This window comes from Chionomys nivalis, chromosome 8 (assembly GCF_950005125.1).
Source record: "Chionomys nivalis chromosome 8, mChiNiv1.1, whole genome shotgun sequence".
Lineage (NCBI taxonomy): Eukaryota > Metazoa > Chordata > Mammalia > Rodentia > Cricetidae > Chionomys > Chionomys nivalis.
This window is the reverse complement of record NC_080093.1, coordinates 88,903,256-88,921,882: the sequence shown is the minus strand read 5'-3', so window position 1 is coordinate 88,921,882 and position 18,627 is coordinate 88,903,256. Positions and strand designations below refer to the sequence as shown.

Below are 18,627 nucleotides of genomic sequence, written 5' to 3'. Positions count from 1 at the left end.
GGATGGAATTTGAGCTTTTTGTGCTATTTAAAATAATACTTATGCAGAAAGAAAAACATTTCAGAATCTCAGTTGCATGTGAAATATTTTAAAAATCAAACTCATAGAAAGATGACACTGTTGGTAATTGGATAGGAGATGTGGAGAAAGGGATACACAGGACAGAGAGGACAAAACTGCAATTAAATAAAAATAAATGTGTGGTGACTTACAGAACAAGAAGAGATAGTTAATCATATTTTACTTTGTTATAGATTTTTTGAAGAGTAGGCTACAAATATTTCTAATGTAAAAAGAAGTGAGATGAAAGCTGTATTAATTTCTGTGACTTGATATTTCTTAGGTGAAGGGAAAAGTACATTTTAGGTAGAGTTACCTCAGGCAAAGCAGTCTTGAGGCAGTGAAGAATGTTGGTGTATTAAAGATTCAAAGGAAAAATATTTAATTTTAGAGCTTGTATATATTATCACAGTAACACATTCCACAGAATAACATGTGTCTCTAAGAAAATATTTTCCTATCAAGCTGTCTCTTCAGAGCACCCTTAATCTCATTATTCCTAAGGCTGTAGATGAGGGGGTTCAACATGGGGATCACCACCATGTAGAACACAGACACCACCTTGTTCTGGTCTGTGGAGTAGCTGGACTTGGGCATCACATAGATGAACGTGATGGTTCCATAGAACAGAGTGACTGCAGTGAGATGGGAGGTGCAGGTGGAGAAGGCCTTGTGGCGGCCTTCAGTAGAGCTCATCTTCAGGATAGTGATGAGGATGTAAATGTAGGAGATGGCTATGACAAACACTGTCACCACAATGATGGAGCCAGCCGTGAATGAGGGAACAACTGCAGGGACACTGACATCAGAACAGGAGAGTTCTACTAATGGAGAAAAATCACAGAAAAAGTGATTGACTCCATTGGGGCCACAGAAGACTAATGAATAGAAACATGCAGTAAAAGACCAGGAGTTAAGAAAACCACCTATGTAAGCAACTAGGAGCAACTGGACACAGACTTGTGTGGACATTTTGGTTGAATAAAGCAGTGGGTTGCAGATTGCCATGAAGCGATCATAAGCCATGGCAGCCAGAATGAAGCACTCAGTTGATCCAAAGAAGACAACAGAACCAAGTTGGATGGCACATCCAAAGTAGGAGATGGTATTTTTCTCCACCATAAAGTTGACAAGCATATTAGGCGTGACAGAAGATGAATAACCTATGTCAGCGAAAGCCAAGTGACTGAGAAAAAAGTACATGGGATGATGGAGCTGGGAAGAGACCCTGATGAGAAGGATGGTGCTGAGGTTCCCAGACACAGTCACCAGGTAGATGCACAGGATGATGATGAAGAGGACAACTCTAAGGACTGGGTCTTTTGTTAAGCCCAATAAAATGAACTCTGTCACTGCAGTGTTGTTCCCGTACTCCAGGAGAGCCATGGACAGTGTAATTGCTGTCAGATCAAGGCTGTGAGGGAGACATTACACAGGTATTCATAAATATACTGTATTTATTATTTCATAGATGGAAATTTTATAAACAAATAAGTTATTAAAAACCACTTAGAACTTTATTTTATTTTGTAGTAAGAATTGTGTTCCAATGTTTATGTTGTGTGTAATGAATCTCTATAGTTCAAAAGTTTTTGCTGAAGCAACAGGAATCAGGCTTCAAGTACTGTGAGTTTTCATAGATATGCATTAACTGAAATGATTAAAAAATGAAGCTTTTGAGAATATTTAAAATTGTCTTGGCATAGCAAAAATATCTTGTGTGTCTAGGATGGGACACTGGAACCTGAGAAGCAGCTAATATTTATGCTATGCTTACTAGATGATAGGCATAGACTTACCATTTTATATCTAACTCTATTCAAATATTCATGAAATTATTTAAGTCTTTTTATTATTCCTAACTTATAGTTGAGGAAATTAGTTTGGAGAATGCCCAGTAACTTACCTAAGACTATTTATGTAGTAATGAAATCACAATGTAAATCTTCAGGTTTAATTTTGTTAATTCCTTTTGAAACTATTCCTCAAATGAAATTAGTTAGTAGTTGTAATAGAGTTGGATATATTGTAAATGAAAAAAAAAATAGATTGTCAGTTCTGATGGCCAATGTATAAAAAGATCCCTAGTCATTTATATAGTTTACAATGTCTGCCCGTTTAACAAGACTTTGAAAAAAATCAACAAAGTTGTACAATCTTATCAAAATGATAATGAAGAAATAGAAAGAAATTTGAAATTAAGTCTTTGCATAATATTACCATTCTAAATAATACCAATTAAGTCATTACTTTATTTTCCCACTTGAAATATCAATCTATTCATTACACAAAATATCACATGAATATTTAGACTAGTATTTTTGACGCTGTTTATTTTTCTGCATAAAAATCTTTTCCTAGTACGAAAATAGTCTCTAACTGCAGCATATGGAAATAAAATAAGGTAAGTTTCAGCATAGTTACTAAGGAATACATTTTGGTATTAAACAATTAGAGTGGACTAAGGTTCACATAGCTAGGAGCCAGGGTGACACACTTCCTAAGATTTTTGCCTTTGTATCTTAGTCATTATTCAAAGTGTCTAGTGTTTACAATGCTAGGGGGACTCAGTAATACTCAAAAATGCCTTTTCAGACATAGAATTGTCAAATCATTTCAAAGACTAATTTTTTAAACATTATGTTTGAGTGCTAAGTTTAGATGTGGTTAAATGTATGTAGAATTCTGGTATTATACTTGTATAAATGAGAACTATTGGCAAACTGAATTATGCCTACCTAACTACAATAATTTAATTTGATTCAAGCTAATATGAAGAAAATTTTAACTCAATCAAAGATGCCAACTGACTAATTGATTATGTCTATTTCTAAATGTTAGCTTGTGGACACAATTTTGAGAGTACATATACATATTTTCAAACAGCAAAGAGAAATAAATAAACCAGACTCATTCACAAAAGCCTAAATCTCACCTCATAAAAATGAGAATCAGTTCAGATTGCAGGCAGAATTCTGAAGTTATTAAAATATACGACTCTAAGCTTTCTTTTATTGTTGTTTTCATTGTTATAGGATCTCTCTGATGACTCTAGAGAGTCAAATGTGACTTGAAACACACCAGGGATCATTATCACATTCTCTAGAGTCTATTGAGCAGTATGTTTCCCAGAAGTATAATAATCTTCACGGATGCTGTCAATCCTTATTCTTGCTTTTGTCTAAATACAAGTGCACTTCCATTTGTTAATTATAAGATATAAAAAATTATCTGACAGACTGAACAGTTTTATGTATACATCAGTATTTCAGATTAATGAGTACTCACTGCATATACAAAAGAATAGCATTGGCTTTCTTTCATTTACTATCTCTAACTTTTATAAATAATTATTTTTATTAATTATTTGAGAATTTTACATAACATATTTTAGTCAGTCACCCCATCTCCTCCCACATCAACACCACCTCTTCCTACACACCCAACTATGTATTATTATCTTTTTATAAAACCATAAATCTAATTTATATTTCCCCTGACATCATTTGTGTGTGTGTGTGTATCTATCCTTGTACGGAATCATGCCATTAAAGAAAATTGGTTTTTCTTACCTCAGCAGCTAATAATTTCTAATAGACTTCAGCAAGGGGTGGGAATTCACCCCCATCTCTCCTGTCCATGCTAAGGTTTCATCTGGCTTGAGCTTGCACAGGCCTTGTGCATGCTATCACAGTCACTGTGGATTTACATGTACAATACAGGATCTAAGCTACTAATTGCACAAGGGTTTACATGCCTCAGGAATGACCAGAATTTCCAACATTGCTTCTGGTCTCCCCACTGTGGCAAAAAGGCCCTAAAAGACCCAGATCCTTTAAAGTGACCACATCTAATGTCACTAGCCATTGCTTAGGAAGCTGATTGACATCTCAGGGACCCACCAGCTTACTTGCCATAGACATGTCCAGTTGATCTTGGTTCCCATATTCCTTTAAACTATACAGCACTCCAACTTTACATTGTAATCATTTTCTTAATTGATTTTCCTATGTTTTAGATACCTTTTTACATGAAAGACAAAGTTACTAAAGCACTTTAAATTACACATTTTGTTTCCATCAACTAATTCTATGTAGTTGAATGTCTCATATAAGAAACACAATAGTCTTACCTGTTAAGCAATCTCTCTAGTCAACTGAATATCAACATGTAGAAGAATGTAAATAGATCCATATCTATCACCACACACAAAACTCAAGTCCAAATGGATCAATGACCTCAACATAAAACCAACCATACTAAACTTCATAGAAGATAAAGAGAAAAGTAAACTTGAATGCACTGGCACAGGAGACCACTTCTAAATATAACCCCAGTAGCACAGACCCTGAACAAAACTATTAATATATGGGACCTCTTGAAACCGAGATGCTTCTGTAAGGCAAAAGACATGGTCAACACGACAAAACAGCAGCCTTCATATTGGGAAAAGATCTTCACTAACCCAACATTGAACAGAGGACTAATCTTTAATATATACAAAGAACTCAAGAAACTTCACATCAAGAGAATAAATAATCCAATAAAACATGGGGTACAGGCCTAAACAGAGAACTCTCAACAGATGAATCTCAAAGGGCCAAAACACACTTCAGGAAATGCTCAATAAACTTAGTCACCAGAAAAATGCAAGTCAATATGACTCTGAGATTCCATCTTACACCTGGAAGAATGGCCAAGATAAAAAACACTGATGATAGTTTATACTGGAAAGGATATGAAGTAAGGGGAACACTCCTTCATTGCTGGTGGGAGTGTAAAGTTGTACAGTCACTTTGGAAATCAGTATGATGATTTTTCAGAAAATTAGGAAACAATCTACTTCAAGACCCAGTAATACCACTGTTGGGTATATACCTAAAGACACTCAATCATACCACAAGGATATGTGGTCAACTATGTTCATAGTAGCACTAATTGTAAGAGCAAGAACCTGGAAACAACCTAGATACCCCTCAACTGAAGAATGGATTAAGAAAATGTGGCACATTTACACAATGGAGTACTATGTAATAGTAAAAAAAAATGTCATTTTGAATTTTGCAGGCAAATGGATAGATTTAAAAAAAAAAAACATATTGAGGGAGGTAACCCAGACCCAGAAAGACAAATATGATATATACCCATTCTTAAGTGGTTTTTAGACATAAAACATAGAAAAACCAATCTACAATTCACCATTCTGTAAAACATAGACAACAAAGAGAACCCCAAGAGAGACATACATGGATCTACATATGAAGGTGAAAAAGACAAAACCTCCTGAGCTAATTGCTAGCATGGGAATCACAGGAAAGGGCAGAAGGAGAGAGGGGAGGAAGGAAGCAGAGTGGAGAAAAATGTATAGCTCAATAAAAACAAACAAAAAGAAACACAACAATGGTCTGGTAACCTATATACTTCAATTTTTTTCTCTTTACATAACTGTTTATGTATCTTATTTTAATTTTGATGTGTCACAGCCACCTAGAAATTCATTTCTTTTCAATTTTTCAGTTAAATGAAATGTAACCTTTCAAAGTTCTTCTATTTTCTGAATTTCATTACTATCTATTGTAATGTCTTTCTTTTCATCTCTAATTTTATTAAGATGTATTTTCTCAACCTATTTTAGTTACTTTGATAGTATCTGACTATCTTGTTTATCCTTTTGAAGAAACAATTCTTTGTTTCATTGGTTTTTAAATTTGTTTTTAATTTCCATTTTATTAATTCATTGATGATTTCAATTATCTTTCAATATACTCATTTTGGTTTGGCTTTTCTTGTCTTACTAAGGCTTTAATATGTACCATCAAATTATTAATTTGATATATTGCTTTTTTTTCTTATTCTATAAAGCCGAAAAATGAAAAAAATCATCAAATTCTTTTTATGGAGCCAACATTATCTTGATACCCAATCAGATAAAGACCTAACAAAAATAGAAAGCTATAGGGCAAAATCTCTGATAGACACAGGCACAAAAATTCTGTAACACGAGGAGGGCCTGCTTGTTGGGGTTTCTGTCCTGCTCAGTTCCAGCAGCCAGTGAGCCCCAAAGAAAATCACACAGAGAGTCTGAATTAATTTTAAACAGATTGGCCCATTAGCTCAGGCTTCTTATTAACTCTTATAACTTGTATTAACCCATTATTCTTATCTATGTTAGCCATATGGCTCAGTGCCTTTTTTAGTGGGACAGATCACATCCTGCTTCTTTGGTGGTCTGGAAACGACTGCAGAGAGAGCTTCTTTCTTTCCAGAACACTCCTGTTCTCATTGTTCCACCTCTACTTCCTGTCTGGTTATCCTGCCTATACTTCTTACCTGGCTATCAGCCAATCAGCGTTTGTTTATTTAAAATATAATTGACAGAAGATAGAATTGTACCACATCAAAATTCTAAGAAAAAAACACTTGCAAATCAAACTCAAGAACATATTAAAAAGATTATCCACATTGATCAAGTAAACTTCATCCTTGAGATGTAGGGAGGTTTCAACATATCTAAATCATTAAATGTATCTTTTCACATAAATAAACTAAAGGACAGAAACAACACATTAGATGCAGAATAAGCCTTTGATAAATTTAAACTCCCTTTATGATAAAAGTATGAGACAATCTAAGGTTACAGGGAACACATCTCAACACATAGTAAAAACAATACACTACAATCCTACAGCCAACATCATGCTAATTGGAAAACTCAAATCATTCATATTAAAACCAGTGACAAGACAAGGGTGTCCATTCTCTCCTCTCCTGTTTAATATAGTGCTTAAAGTCTTATCCTGAGCAATAAAACAATTGAGAAAGAAAAAAGAGATATAAATAGGAAGGGAAAAATTATACGATTCCTCTTTGATTTGATATGATTCTAATGACTTCAACAGTATTTCCTCTAACTGGGAAAGTAGCAGAGTACAAAATTAACATTAACATACAAAAATCAGTAACCTTTTTTATACAAATGATAAAAAGCTTTATTTATGCAAACAAAAGGGGTTATGGGAATAATTGCCATTCACAATGACCTTAAAATCCCTTGAAATAATTCTATTCAAAGGAATAAATCTAAACAAAATGCTTATTCCATTTTATGAATGAATATCAACTAAACTGTAAAATTCCCTTGATATTTCTGGGTTTTAAACATAATTATCAATTTCTCTCTTAGAACTCATTTTATTGTATCCCACAGATTTAGTTGTATTTGGGTTTTATTTAAATTTAGTTTTGGAAAATTTCAAATTTCTTTCTTGGTTTCTTCAATCACATATTCATCATTAAAAAATGTGGTCTTCAAACTCCATGACTTAATGTGTTTTCTGTCATTGATTTATAGATTTATTCTGTTGTGGCCAGACAGAATAGAAGAAGTTCATTCAAGTTCCCTATATTTTTAATGACTTTATTTGTGTCTTATTGTGTTATAGAGAAAATTTAATGGACTCCTGAGAAGAGTGTGCATTCTAGTGTTTGGAGGGAAAGTTCTGTAGATATCTGCTAGGTTCATTTGATCTATGATGTCGTTTAAATCAAATGCTTCTTTGCATTTTGTTGGGATGATCTGTCTCATGGTAAGAATGGAATATTAAAGTCATCCTCTATTACTCTGTTAAGGATACTATATATCCAAATATATAGTATTGTTTTGTGAAATTGGGTGCACTGATGTAAAATGCATATCTGTTAAAGAGTGATACTATCTTCTGATGGATTTTTTTTTTACACCAAAGGACACCATTCTGTGAAGACGCAGGCTATAGAATGGAAAAAAAAAAACTTTACCAGGTGTACATTTACAGTGGCTTACTGAACATCAAGAATATAGACAACACAATTAAAAGTAGGGCATGAAACTGAATAGAAAGTTCTCAAAAGATTAAATGCAAATTAATGATGAATAATTTTAAAATTATACAGCATACTTCACCATTATGGAAATAAAAGTCAAAAGTACTTTGAGATTTCATCTTACCATAGTTAGAATGGCAAAGATTAAGAATAATGATAACTAATGTTGCCATGGAAGTAAGGAAAAGGGACATTTATTCATTGCTGGTGGGAATATAAACTGCTTCAGTCACATTGAAATCAGTTTGGCGGTTTCTCACAAAGCTAGCAATATATGATCCAGCTATATCACTCTTAGGAATATGCTTAAAAGACTCTATATCCTACTCCAGAGATACTTGTTCACCTAGTTCATTGCTACTTTATTCACAATCTCTATAAAATGACATCAGCTAAGATGTCCATCAAATGAACAAGCATATGATGAAAACAAGGTACATTTACAAAATGAAGTACTATTCATCTGTTAACAGTGAAATTACTCACAAGTATGTGGGTAGAATTATTTTGAGTGAGATAACACAGACCTGGAAAAACAAATCTTGCATATTTTCTATCATATGTAGATGCCAGATTTTAATCTTTAGATGTGTTTTTCAGTTGTGTTACCTGATAAAGGCCAAGGTCAAGAAATTATTGAAAGGCAATGGGGATATTCAAATATGTTATAAATGTAAAAAAAAGCCAAACTAAACCACCACACAGATATAAACAGTGAAGATAGAGTAAAAATTAATGGAATAGAAATCGAAACATTACAAAGAATGATTAAATAAAATGGTTGGTTCCTAAAAACATAATAAAACAAGCCATTAGCCAAACTAACCGAAAACAAAGATGAAATTAGAGAAGAAAAGAGATACATAACTACAGACATGAAGGATATCAAGATAATAATTAGGGAATAGTTTGAAAACTTAACATTATAATAGAAAGAAAATTCTCAATGACATATTACCCACCAAAATTAAACCAAAGGATATAAAAATAATTTGGAAATATGTCTATGTATAACAATGAAACAGTAATAATAAAAAGATGTGAGGATATGGCTCAGATGGGAAGCACACTTTTTCTGCAAACATGTGTACCCAAGTTTGATTCTGTACCATCCATATGAAATTCTAGCAAGGCTGTGCATGTCTGTAACCCCAGCACTGGGGAGTGGGAACAGACAGATTCTGAGATCTTGCTTGTCGGCCAGCATAGCTGAAATGTGAACTGCCAGTTCAGTTTGCGAAGTATATATCCTATCTAAGGGAGCCATCTTAGGGTTGGCAAGAGACTTGACTCTTGAGGGGTTCGCAGGTGTCCAGGAATATGTCCCCAGCTGGTACCTTGGGCAACTAAGGAGAGGGAACCTGAAATGACCCTATCCTATACTGATGAATATCTTGCATATCACCTTAGAACCTTCATCTGGCGATGGATCGAGGTAGAGACAGAGTCTCAATTTGGAGCAACGGTCTGAGCTCTTAAGGTCCAAATGAGGAGCAGAAGGAGGGAGAACATGAGCAAAAAATCAGGACCACGAGGGATGCACCCACCCACTGTGACAGTGGAACTGATTTATTGGGAGCCCACCAAGGCCAGCTGGTCTGGGACTGAATAAGCATGGGTTGATTCCGGACTCTCTGAGCATGGCGGTCAATGAAGACTGATGAGAAGCCAAGGACAATGGCACTAGGTTTCGATCCTAATACATGAACTGGCTTTGTGGGAGCTTAGCCTGTTTGGACGCTCACCTTTCTGGACGTAGATAGAAGGACCTTGGTCTTCCCGCAGGGCAGGGAATTTGGACTGCTCTTCAGTATCGAGAGGGAGGGGGAATGGAGTGGGGGGAGGAGAAGAGGAGTGGGGATAGGGGGAGGGAAGTGGGGGGAGGGCAATATTTGGGAGGAGGGGAGGGAAATGGGAAATGGGGAGCAGGTGGAAATTTTAATTAAAAAAGAATAAAAATAAATAAATAAGTAAAAAAAAAAAAAAGTAAAAAAAAAAAAAAAAAAGACCCTACCTCAAAGCATCAACGTAGAGAGCAGTAGAAGAAAGCATCTTATATTATGCTCAGTCTTCCACATGTATGTACATGGACATGCAAGCCTATATACTCACAGGAATGCAACATACACACACACACACGTGCACGTGCACACACACACACACACACACTCACCACCCAACTGAAAAAAACCAAGGTTCATATTGATTCAAACATGAATTTTTGCAGACCATTGAAAAAATAACTGACAAAGTCAAACTTCCAAAAGTATTCTGCCAAATTCATTTATAGATGTTGTAGTTATATTCATAACAAAACTGACAAAGTACAAACAAAAGAAACTGACAGAGCAATATTTCTGATGAAGATGGATGTAAAGTTTTTCAATAAAATGCTTACAAATCCAACACAACTACAGGTTGTGGAATATTTATTTTAAGACGTGTTACATTTATTTATGCAATGGAACATTTGTTTAATGATGCAAAGATGTACTGCATTCTTTTATGCTGCATTTAACTCTGTGAAGCCTGTTTAAAGTACTCGAGTGCTCTTATAAAGAGCCGAACAGCCAATAGCTGGGCAGGAGAAAGGACAGGTAGGGTTGGCAGACAGACAGAATAAATGGGAGGATAAGTTTGGGAAGAAAAGACCGAGGAGCAAGAAAAGGAGGAGGACATGAGGGGCCAGTCACACAGGTATACAGCAAGCCATGGAATAAGAAGTAATAAAAGCTATATATAATCGAAAATGATAAAAGCCCACAGACAAAAGATAGACGGGCTAATTTAAGTTAAGAAAAGCTAACTAGAAATAAACCAACCTAAGGTCGGACATTCAGAACAAAGAACAAGCCTCCATGTGGTTTATTTGGGAGCTGGGTTGTGGGCCCCCAAAAGAGCCAAAGAGAAAAATATAACAACTATAACTAACATAAGAAAGATCATTCATAAGGGCCAAGTGGACTAATTTGAATGATACACAAATGCTTCAACATAGGCAAATCAGCAAACAATACATCACATTAACGAACTCATGGACAAAAGAAATCACATAATAATAGTAATTCAATATTCTTCCTTTAATATTACTTTTTAAATAAATGTTCTAAAGAAATTAGGGATCAAAGGAAAACATGCTAATATAATAAATGATACATAGGAAAAAGTTATAGCCAAAAGTGTACCAAGTGGGGAGTATTTTCACTGAAATCAGACATTAGAAGAGGTGCACTTGAGTCTTACTCATTGCTGTCCTTGAAATCCCAGCTTGTACCAGTGCACAGTATAGAGAAATAGAATAGAGATAGAGAAGGAAGAAGTAAAATTATCACTATTTGCAGACAATGTGATCAGACATGAGAGACAGCAAAAACAAAACCAGAAATCTTTTAGAACTTCATCCAGGAGCAGCACACAAAATTGACAAATAGAAATCATATTTTATTCATTTGGTTGTATTAATATTTTATTTATTTATTTATTTATTAATTTATTCATTTATGTATTTTGCTTTTTCGAGACAAGGTTTCTCTGTGGTTTTGGAGCCTGTCCTGGAACTAGCTCTTGTAGACCAGGCTGGTCTCGAACTCACAGAGATCCGCCTGCCTCTGCCTCCCAAGTGCTGGGATTAAAGGCATGCGCCACCACCGCCCTGCTGTATTAATATTTTAAAATATTACTGTGGTTCTCCCAATTCCTTATAGAAACATGAAACATATGGACACAGAGCGAGACAAAATTAAGCAGGAGACTAGGATAAGGGAGAAGAGAGGAAGGGGAAAAGCTAGCAGGAGAAAAGAGAGAGGAAGAGGAAAGTAAGGGAGGAAATGGTATTGGGTGAATCTGGTAGAAATGTATGATAAGCTTGAAAGAAACCTCTAAGGTTTCACAACCTTTAAGGTTTCATAAGTTCTTTGAAACCTGTTGCTATGTGTAATGAATATACACCAAAAGAAGGGAAAATCTTGTAGGAGTTCTAGATCGTTGTTATATACACCTGTGCATCAGATGCAGTGTCTGTTTCCAGTGAGGTTTTGATACTCAGTGAAGGCCACCCCAAGTGCTCCTTCCTAATAGATTGTCTTTTTAAGTTGTAGACTTCCTACCGAAGGACTATGCTTTCTGTCTCTGTTGTTTTGTATTATGCAAACTGAAGTTTCTTGGATGAAGTGTGATTTGTTCTGAACCAAAAAAGGAAAAAGACAGTGATCAAACATTTGTAACGATTTATAGCCACAAAAAATTGTGTAGCTAGAAAAGGGGATTTTCAAAAAGAAGAAATGCAGAGAGGAACAAAGGAAATGGAGAATTTAAAACAGAGTGTCAAATGGTCAGCAATAGTATTAATATTATAACAGTAGACACTGGGGGTCAGACTGGAAAGAAAATTGAGGCCACGTGTTAAGACAGTAAAGATGCTGAGGGGAAAACATGTGAGTCAGGAAAAGGGAAGCTCTTCTGGGAACTAAGGATAGAGTGCCATCACTGGGGACTGGGGCAAAGATGGTCTTCCCCTTCAGCAAAGTCACTCTTATGAAAAGCAATCACAGTGATCACATTGTAGAGTGGTTTTTTTTAAATGCATGCTTTGTTTGCTTCCCCAGGCATTTCCCTCTCAGGGCACCTCAGTCCAAGAGACCCGAGAGATTTGCAAATTTTCGGAATTTTAAAATGAAAACAGTGGTATCATGTAAAAGCAAACTATGCCTGTGGGAACCATGTACATTCCAAAATACATTTTCACTATATTGAATTTAAATTATTTCTAATATTATTCAGATGAATCACAAGAAGTATGAATGAAAACTCCCCATGGTGTTGAAGATGAAAAGCATTTTTTTATGGGCATCACATTGTACAATGCTGAGTACAACTCTGCTTGCATCTAGAAGCAAAGGTCTCAAGATAATGGTCCTCTGTGACCTCAGGACTCTCATTAAAAAGTCCATTGCACTGAACCCTATTGACAATAAATGAACACAGAACTTCCATTTATGGAATTTAAATTCATAAGAGATTTAAGCAGACATCTAAAAGGGAACATACTTAAAACTTACCCCCAAATTAAGATAGATAAAACCAAAAAGTCTTGTTAAAAGGCACCCCTATGTTGAGAGACTAAATTCTTCTTGGAGCTTACTTATTTCATTATTTTTAAAGACTGGACAGTGAGTCTTCTTTGCCACCAGGTGTCAATTTCAGAACAGTTTTGTTCTTACAGAATAACATTCTAATGATCAAGTGCTTGTGTGGTTTTATAGTTTGTTAGGAATTATCAAAGAAATTCTGTGCACAGATGGCTGGAAGTTAATAATGCTATCCGTCATTTATTTTTGGTGGAGCAGAAAACCATGCATAGAAAGCACTGATGATATAAAATAAATAGGAGTATAACTCTCAAAGCAAAAGAGAGATGTATGTATAAAGAGGATTGGGTCTGGTAAAACAAACATGAGAGCAGATCCAGTGTTTCAGGTGTATTTTCCTCAGTGGCTTCAGGGTCATTAATAAAAATGGAAATAATGTCACATATTTGCATCTCCAGTAATTACACCTGAATAATATGAGGACATCAGAACCTACCATGGACATATATGGAAACCACTGTAATCAGCTCTATCAATTAAAGCTAACAACTAAAGTCGCTGAGAAACTTTGTCAAGCTGCATCTCACCTGGTATGGATTAGAAACTTTCCTAAAATGTGTGGTATGGAGCATGTGTGAGAGGGAGATGGGGGGTGTAGCATATTGATAATCCCTTCTAACAATTCTAAAATCCCTATAGGAAGATCATTTAGGGCTTGAGTGGGAATTGATACTATTGCAAATATTGATCTCTCCCAAATAAGAAATGATGATAGTGCTTTTCTCTTGGATGCTCTATTACACAGTTGGTATTTTAAGAGGGGTCTGCTTGCTTTTATTGTCACACAGTCGTTAAATTAAGCAAGCATTTATAAAGCACAGGTTTTTAAGACTTCATTTTCAAGACATGATTTTTAAAATCTGTTGAGAGAGCAAGCGACTATTTCAGTGCACATTTTAATACTTGCAAATGGATTAAATAATATAATTGGGAAGAAACTAGTAAGGGAAATGGTGTATCACATGTGGAGAACTTTCTTCAGATTATGGGGTTTTCATTTTTTCTACAGTAATTCAAAAAGCAGTACTCCAAAACCACATTCATTCAACATAGGCTGAAAGTTGGTGCACATGAAAGTTGACACAAGCCGCTGTCTTGTTTAAGAATCAATCTTGGGGAAAAGTTCTTATCAACATAAAAGTTATATTAATCCAGAGGTGGAAAACAATAGAGATTGATAACCAGGATGACTTAGTAGGACTTCTAAGAGTAAGTGGTATTCAAATTGTCTTTTCAAGAAAACTGTTTTTTGTTTGTTTTTGCAAAAAGAGCAAATAGACATTTGTTTTAATTCAGAAAAAAATGTGTAAAGTAGAAAAGTCAAAAAAGAATGTGCTACATTTTAGAAATAGTACATGTTACTGATGTGGCTGACAAGAAATGAAGATGGATTGTTGAGACTTCAAACTCATACTAGAGCTTGTGTGTTTAGAAGGAGGCTTTGTAGTCAGAGAGCAAATAAATTGTTCTCTGTCCTCACAACCTCTTTCTATAAAGTACAATCCAGATAGACATGCCACCTTTGGAAAATCAAACACCCAAGCTGTAGTTTCTTCATGATAACAAGGTCATTCCAGTAGTTGTTCTTATAGCATCATTGAGGACACATGAGCTGTTACCCGAAACATTAGGGACTGGAAGTTATTACCACCATCTCCTTTTTAAAAAACAAGGCTAAAACTCACCCTTTTAAATAACAAGATAAAAAGCAACTATAATTAAGACATAGCATGGGTACAGATACGACATTTAAGAAGCCAGAAGGAGGTATGCCACAGGAGTGGGAAGTGGAGGTTCCTGCATTCATTCAGTGTGGTAGACATGAGGGAATAGCAGACGATAGGGTTTCACATAGAGACTAAGATGTCAGTAGAGCTCTGTAATTTTTAAAGGGACTTACCAGGATGAAACATGCGAAAGAAAAAACTTTTATTCAAAGGATTGTGACATTAAAGATGTACCAGAAAAAGCTACAGTGTATTTGTTTCTGAAACAGGGTTCTGTTAGTACAGCCTGCTCTTGGACTTACTAAGTATCCACGACTGCCATTGAATTCTGATCTGCTTGTCTCCCCCCAAGTGCTAGGATTACAGACATGTGCCCCTAAAGTCCAGCTAAGAGCATTTCTATAAGAGAGGGAAGAGGGCATCGTATGGAGTAAACTGAAGTTCAATCAGTAAGAAAGGAAAAAGGATTTTCCTTTAGAGGTAAATTGACTGGAAACTGTCAGAGAAAAAAATCGCTGTGGGTGAACTTGAACTCTAGGAGTCCGAGTGAAGGCTGTACGAGTAGTTCTATTGCTTGGTGTATTGGTTATTCCTATGCTACTGATGTTCTCTTTGCCAGGCCTCACATGTTGTATGCAGTTTGTCATTCTCATCTGCATCTTAAAATGTCACCTCTTCAGAGATGATTTCCCTCACTGATTAAACAGCCATGTACTGCCACATAGTAGAACTCCACATGCATTTCTCATTTGACTTTAGGTGTCTGGAGCATCATGGGTGCTTAGTTAATATATATTGAATAAATTAATGATAACTATAGATACCTAAACATTCTGTACCTAAATCTTCTCTTTTTAAATCTAAATGCCAGCCTTAATATATGATTTGAGAAAATTTTATTAGATAGCACTATATAACCCCAATACATTCGTGACATATTTTTAGTGTGAAATATGAACCCATTTTCTGGCTTGGCTGCTATTGTATTCTGTACTTAAATTCACAATGCAAATAGGAAAATAGCAAATCTTCAAATAAGAACATAATTTTGACTTTCATCATTTTAATTTAATCTTTGTGAATCTTACTAGATAATATCTAGCTAGCATCTATCTCTAGTTCTCCTTCATGCCTTCATTTTCTATCCAACTTTCTTACAGTTTTTCTTCACCTTTAATAGTAGCTGAGATTAAAATGCAAAATTCTGTAGAGAGTCTTTCTGGAAATTTCCTGTTCTGTTTTCATCAGAAATTTCATGGCAAAGGAACAGACAAGATAGAAATATGACTGTGAAAGATTGGTTTGAGGAACTTCACTTGGTTCTTTCCATGTCTCCACTGCAAAGAGAAATGTTAAACTTCACCAGCTAGAAAAGGCACTGGAGGTTCTGCTAAAACTTCAAAAGTTTATCAGACCATAACAACAATTTGCTATTCTAGAAAGAGACTGTGTCTTTAAGATCATGTTCACTGCATGTGAGTTCCCTTATATCATCTATGCATTGGACAAGAGCTTTGATACTCCAAGTGAGTTTATTGTATCATCTATGCATTTCATGAGAGCTTTGATGAGACCTTTACTTCCTTAAGCACTTAAATTATGCAATTCTTACAGGACTAATACACAGAGATTTTTTTTATATGTGGCTTTTATTATTTCTCCATCTTCAATTACTATATTAAGATAGGAATCTGGAAATTGCACATGCTGAGTTAATTTATTCATCTTACCTGATTATTGCCGCAAAAATCATTCCTAGAATCACTGGGTGGTGGAGAATAAAACAGTAGCAGGACCACACTGAAAAAAGTGAAAGTTCCTTCAGAATTCTTTACCGATCTCTGCAGAATTTTTAAAAAATCTGTCGATTTGAAATGAAGTTATTCAGTTACTGTGTGAACTCCATTAATAGGTTAGTAAACAATGCTGAGGATGAGGGCATCATCTGAGGAGAAACATCACTTGAAAACTGTAACATATCAAAATCAAGCAATTGAGACATTTATATTCTCTGTTTTCTTCAGGGCAGATCCTGAATAGAGAAAAGAGTGTTAAGGAATGCTTTGTGAGTAGATTTCAAGAAGACACCCGGGGTCACTCTTTGAGTTTCCTGCAGAATCTGATACTAAAGTCATTTCCCTCAACTATTAGGCTCCTGGCTTGACTTCAGGTAGGTACACATTTGTGCCTACACATATATACTCATTTTCTTATTTATTTATTTGTGCGTGTGCTTGTATGTGTATGTGTGGGAACACATGCCATGTTACATGTGTGGGGGGTCAGTTTTCTCCTTCCAACATGTGGGTACTTGAGATTGTACTCATGCCGTCAGACTTAGCTACAAGCACATTTAGTTCCTAATTTACTTCACTGTCCTTACCTTTCCTTTCACAGGTTATTCCATGCAATTGTTTCATGGTAGCTCTGGTGGTCTTGATTAAATAACGGATGGCATCAGTACAGAAGCACCTCACAATCGTCTCAGAGTCCTGACCTCAAGCACATAATCGTCTCTTGAGCAAGATCACTGTCACCTGCAGAATGGGAAATCATACCACAGTGACCATGTTCCTCCTGTGGGGATTTTCCAGTTTCCCAGAGCTGCAGTATCTACTCTTCACTGTGATTCTCCTCTCCCATGTGACCATCCTCCTAGCAAATGCATCCATCATGGTGGCCATCAAACTCAGTCAAAACCTTCACACTCCCATGTACTTTTTCCTCTTTGCTTTGTCCTTTTCAGAAACCTGCACCACTATGGTTATCCTACCCCGAATGTTAGTGGACTTGCTGTCAGAGAGTAAGGCCATTTCTCTCCTGGAGTGTGCCACACAGATGTTTTTCTTCTTTGGACTGGCTGCCAACAACTGCTTCATCATGGCTGCCATGTCCTATGACCGTTACACTGCCATCCACAGCCCACTGCATTATCATATCCTTATGACCCAAAAGGTCTGTGTTCAGCTTGTGATGGCTTCTTGTGTGGTCGGGTTCCTCTGTTCTCTTGGTATCACCTTCACCATATTCAACTTGTCTTTCTGTGACTCCAACAATATCCAGCACTTTTTCTGTGACATTTCACCCTTGGTTCATCTTGCCTGCAATTATACTGTTCATCATTCGATGATTATTTTTATGATTTCTGCATTCGTGCTCATGGGCAGCTTTGTTTTAATCATGACTTCCTATATCTTCATAGTGTCCCTAGTTGTAAAAATGCCTTCTGCACAGGGGAGGTATAAGGCCTTCTCAACCTGCTCCTCCCACCTCACAGTTGTGTCTATGCACTATGGATTTGCTTGTTTTGTCTACTTGATACCCAAGAACAGTGACTCCTTCAGTGAAGACATGCTGATGGCTGTCACATATACAGTACTGACACCTCTGCTCAACCCCATTGTTTATAGCCTAAGAAACAAAGAAATGCAGACAGCCTTGAGGAAGGTATACTACACAGTGTTAACAATATTTTGCCTTGCCTGGCAAGTAAAAAGGCCCTGAACATTTAAGAACAACTATTGAACAATGACAACAAAAGTGGGGAATTGTGTGCTTCCATTAAAAAGACATTATTTAATGTACAAAGAAATTAGAATAATATATAACTGCCTGAATGTCCTGGTCTCACCACTATTCTAAAGCAATTATATCATGGTTTTCAGGCATTTATGTAAACATGTATACATTCAGTAGACATATCAGAATTCTTTGGAACTCTGTTTTTATGACCATGGTTGCTTTGGTGGAAAAGAATTGTTATATTAGTGAGAAAAGATAAAAGAAAAGAAATTAGGCAGAAACAAGAAAAAACAAAAAAATTAGGGATG

General features: G+C 35.8%; 2 protein-coding genes across 2 annotated transcripts; one reads left to right on the top strand and one right to left on the bottom strand.

The window, feature by feature from the left end:
* Positions 1 to 501: 501 nt before the first annotated feature.
* LOC130879592 (olfactory receptor 478) lies at positions 502 to 1,446 on the bottom strand. The gene has a single exon (XM_057778272.1). The coding sequence runs from the start codon at positions 1,444 to 1,446 to the stop codon at positions 502 to 504; it is 945 nt and encodes a 314-aa protein (XP_057634255.1).
* Positions 1,447 to 17,341: 15,895 nt separating this feature from the next.
* On the top strand, positions 17,342 to 18,301 carry LOC130879023 (olfactory receptor 10T2-like). The gene has a single exon (XM_057777001.1). It carries the CDS (start codon positions 17,342 to 17,344, stop codon positions 18,299 to 18,301), a length of 960 nt encoding a protein of 319 aa, XP_057632984.1.
* The last annotated feature ends 326 nt before the right edge of the window (positions 18,302 to 18,627 follow it).

Coding starts and splice junctions, on each gene's coding strand:
- LOC130879023 (XM_057777001.1), top strand. CDS start 17,342: ATGGGAAATCATACCACAGTGACCATGTTCCTCCTGTGGGGATTTTCC.
- LOC130879592 (XM_057778272.1), bottom strand. CDS start 1,446: ATGGCTCTCCTGGAGTACGGGAACAACACTGCAGTGACAGAGTTCATT.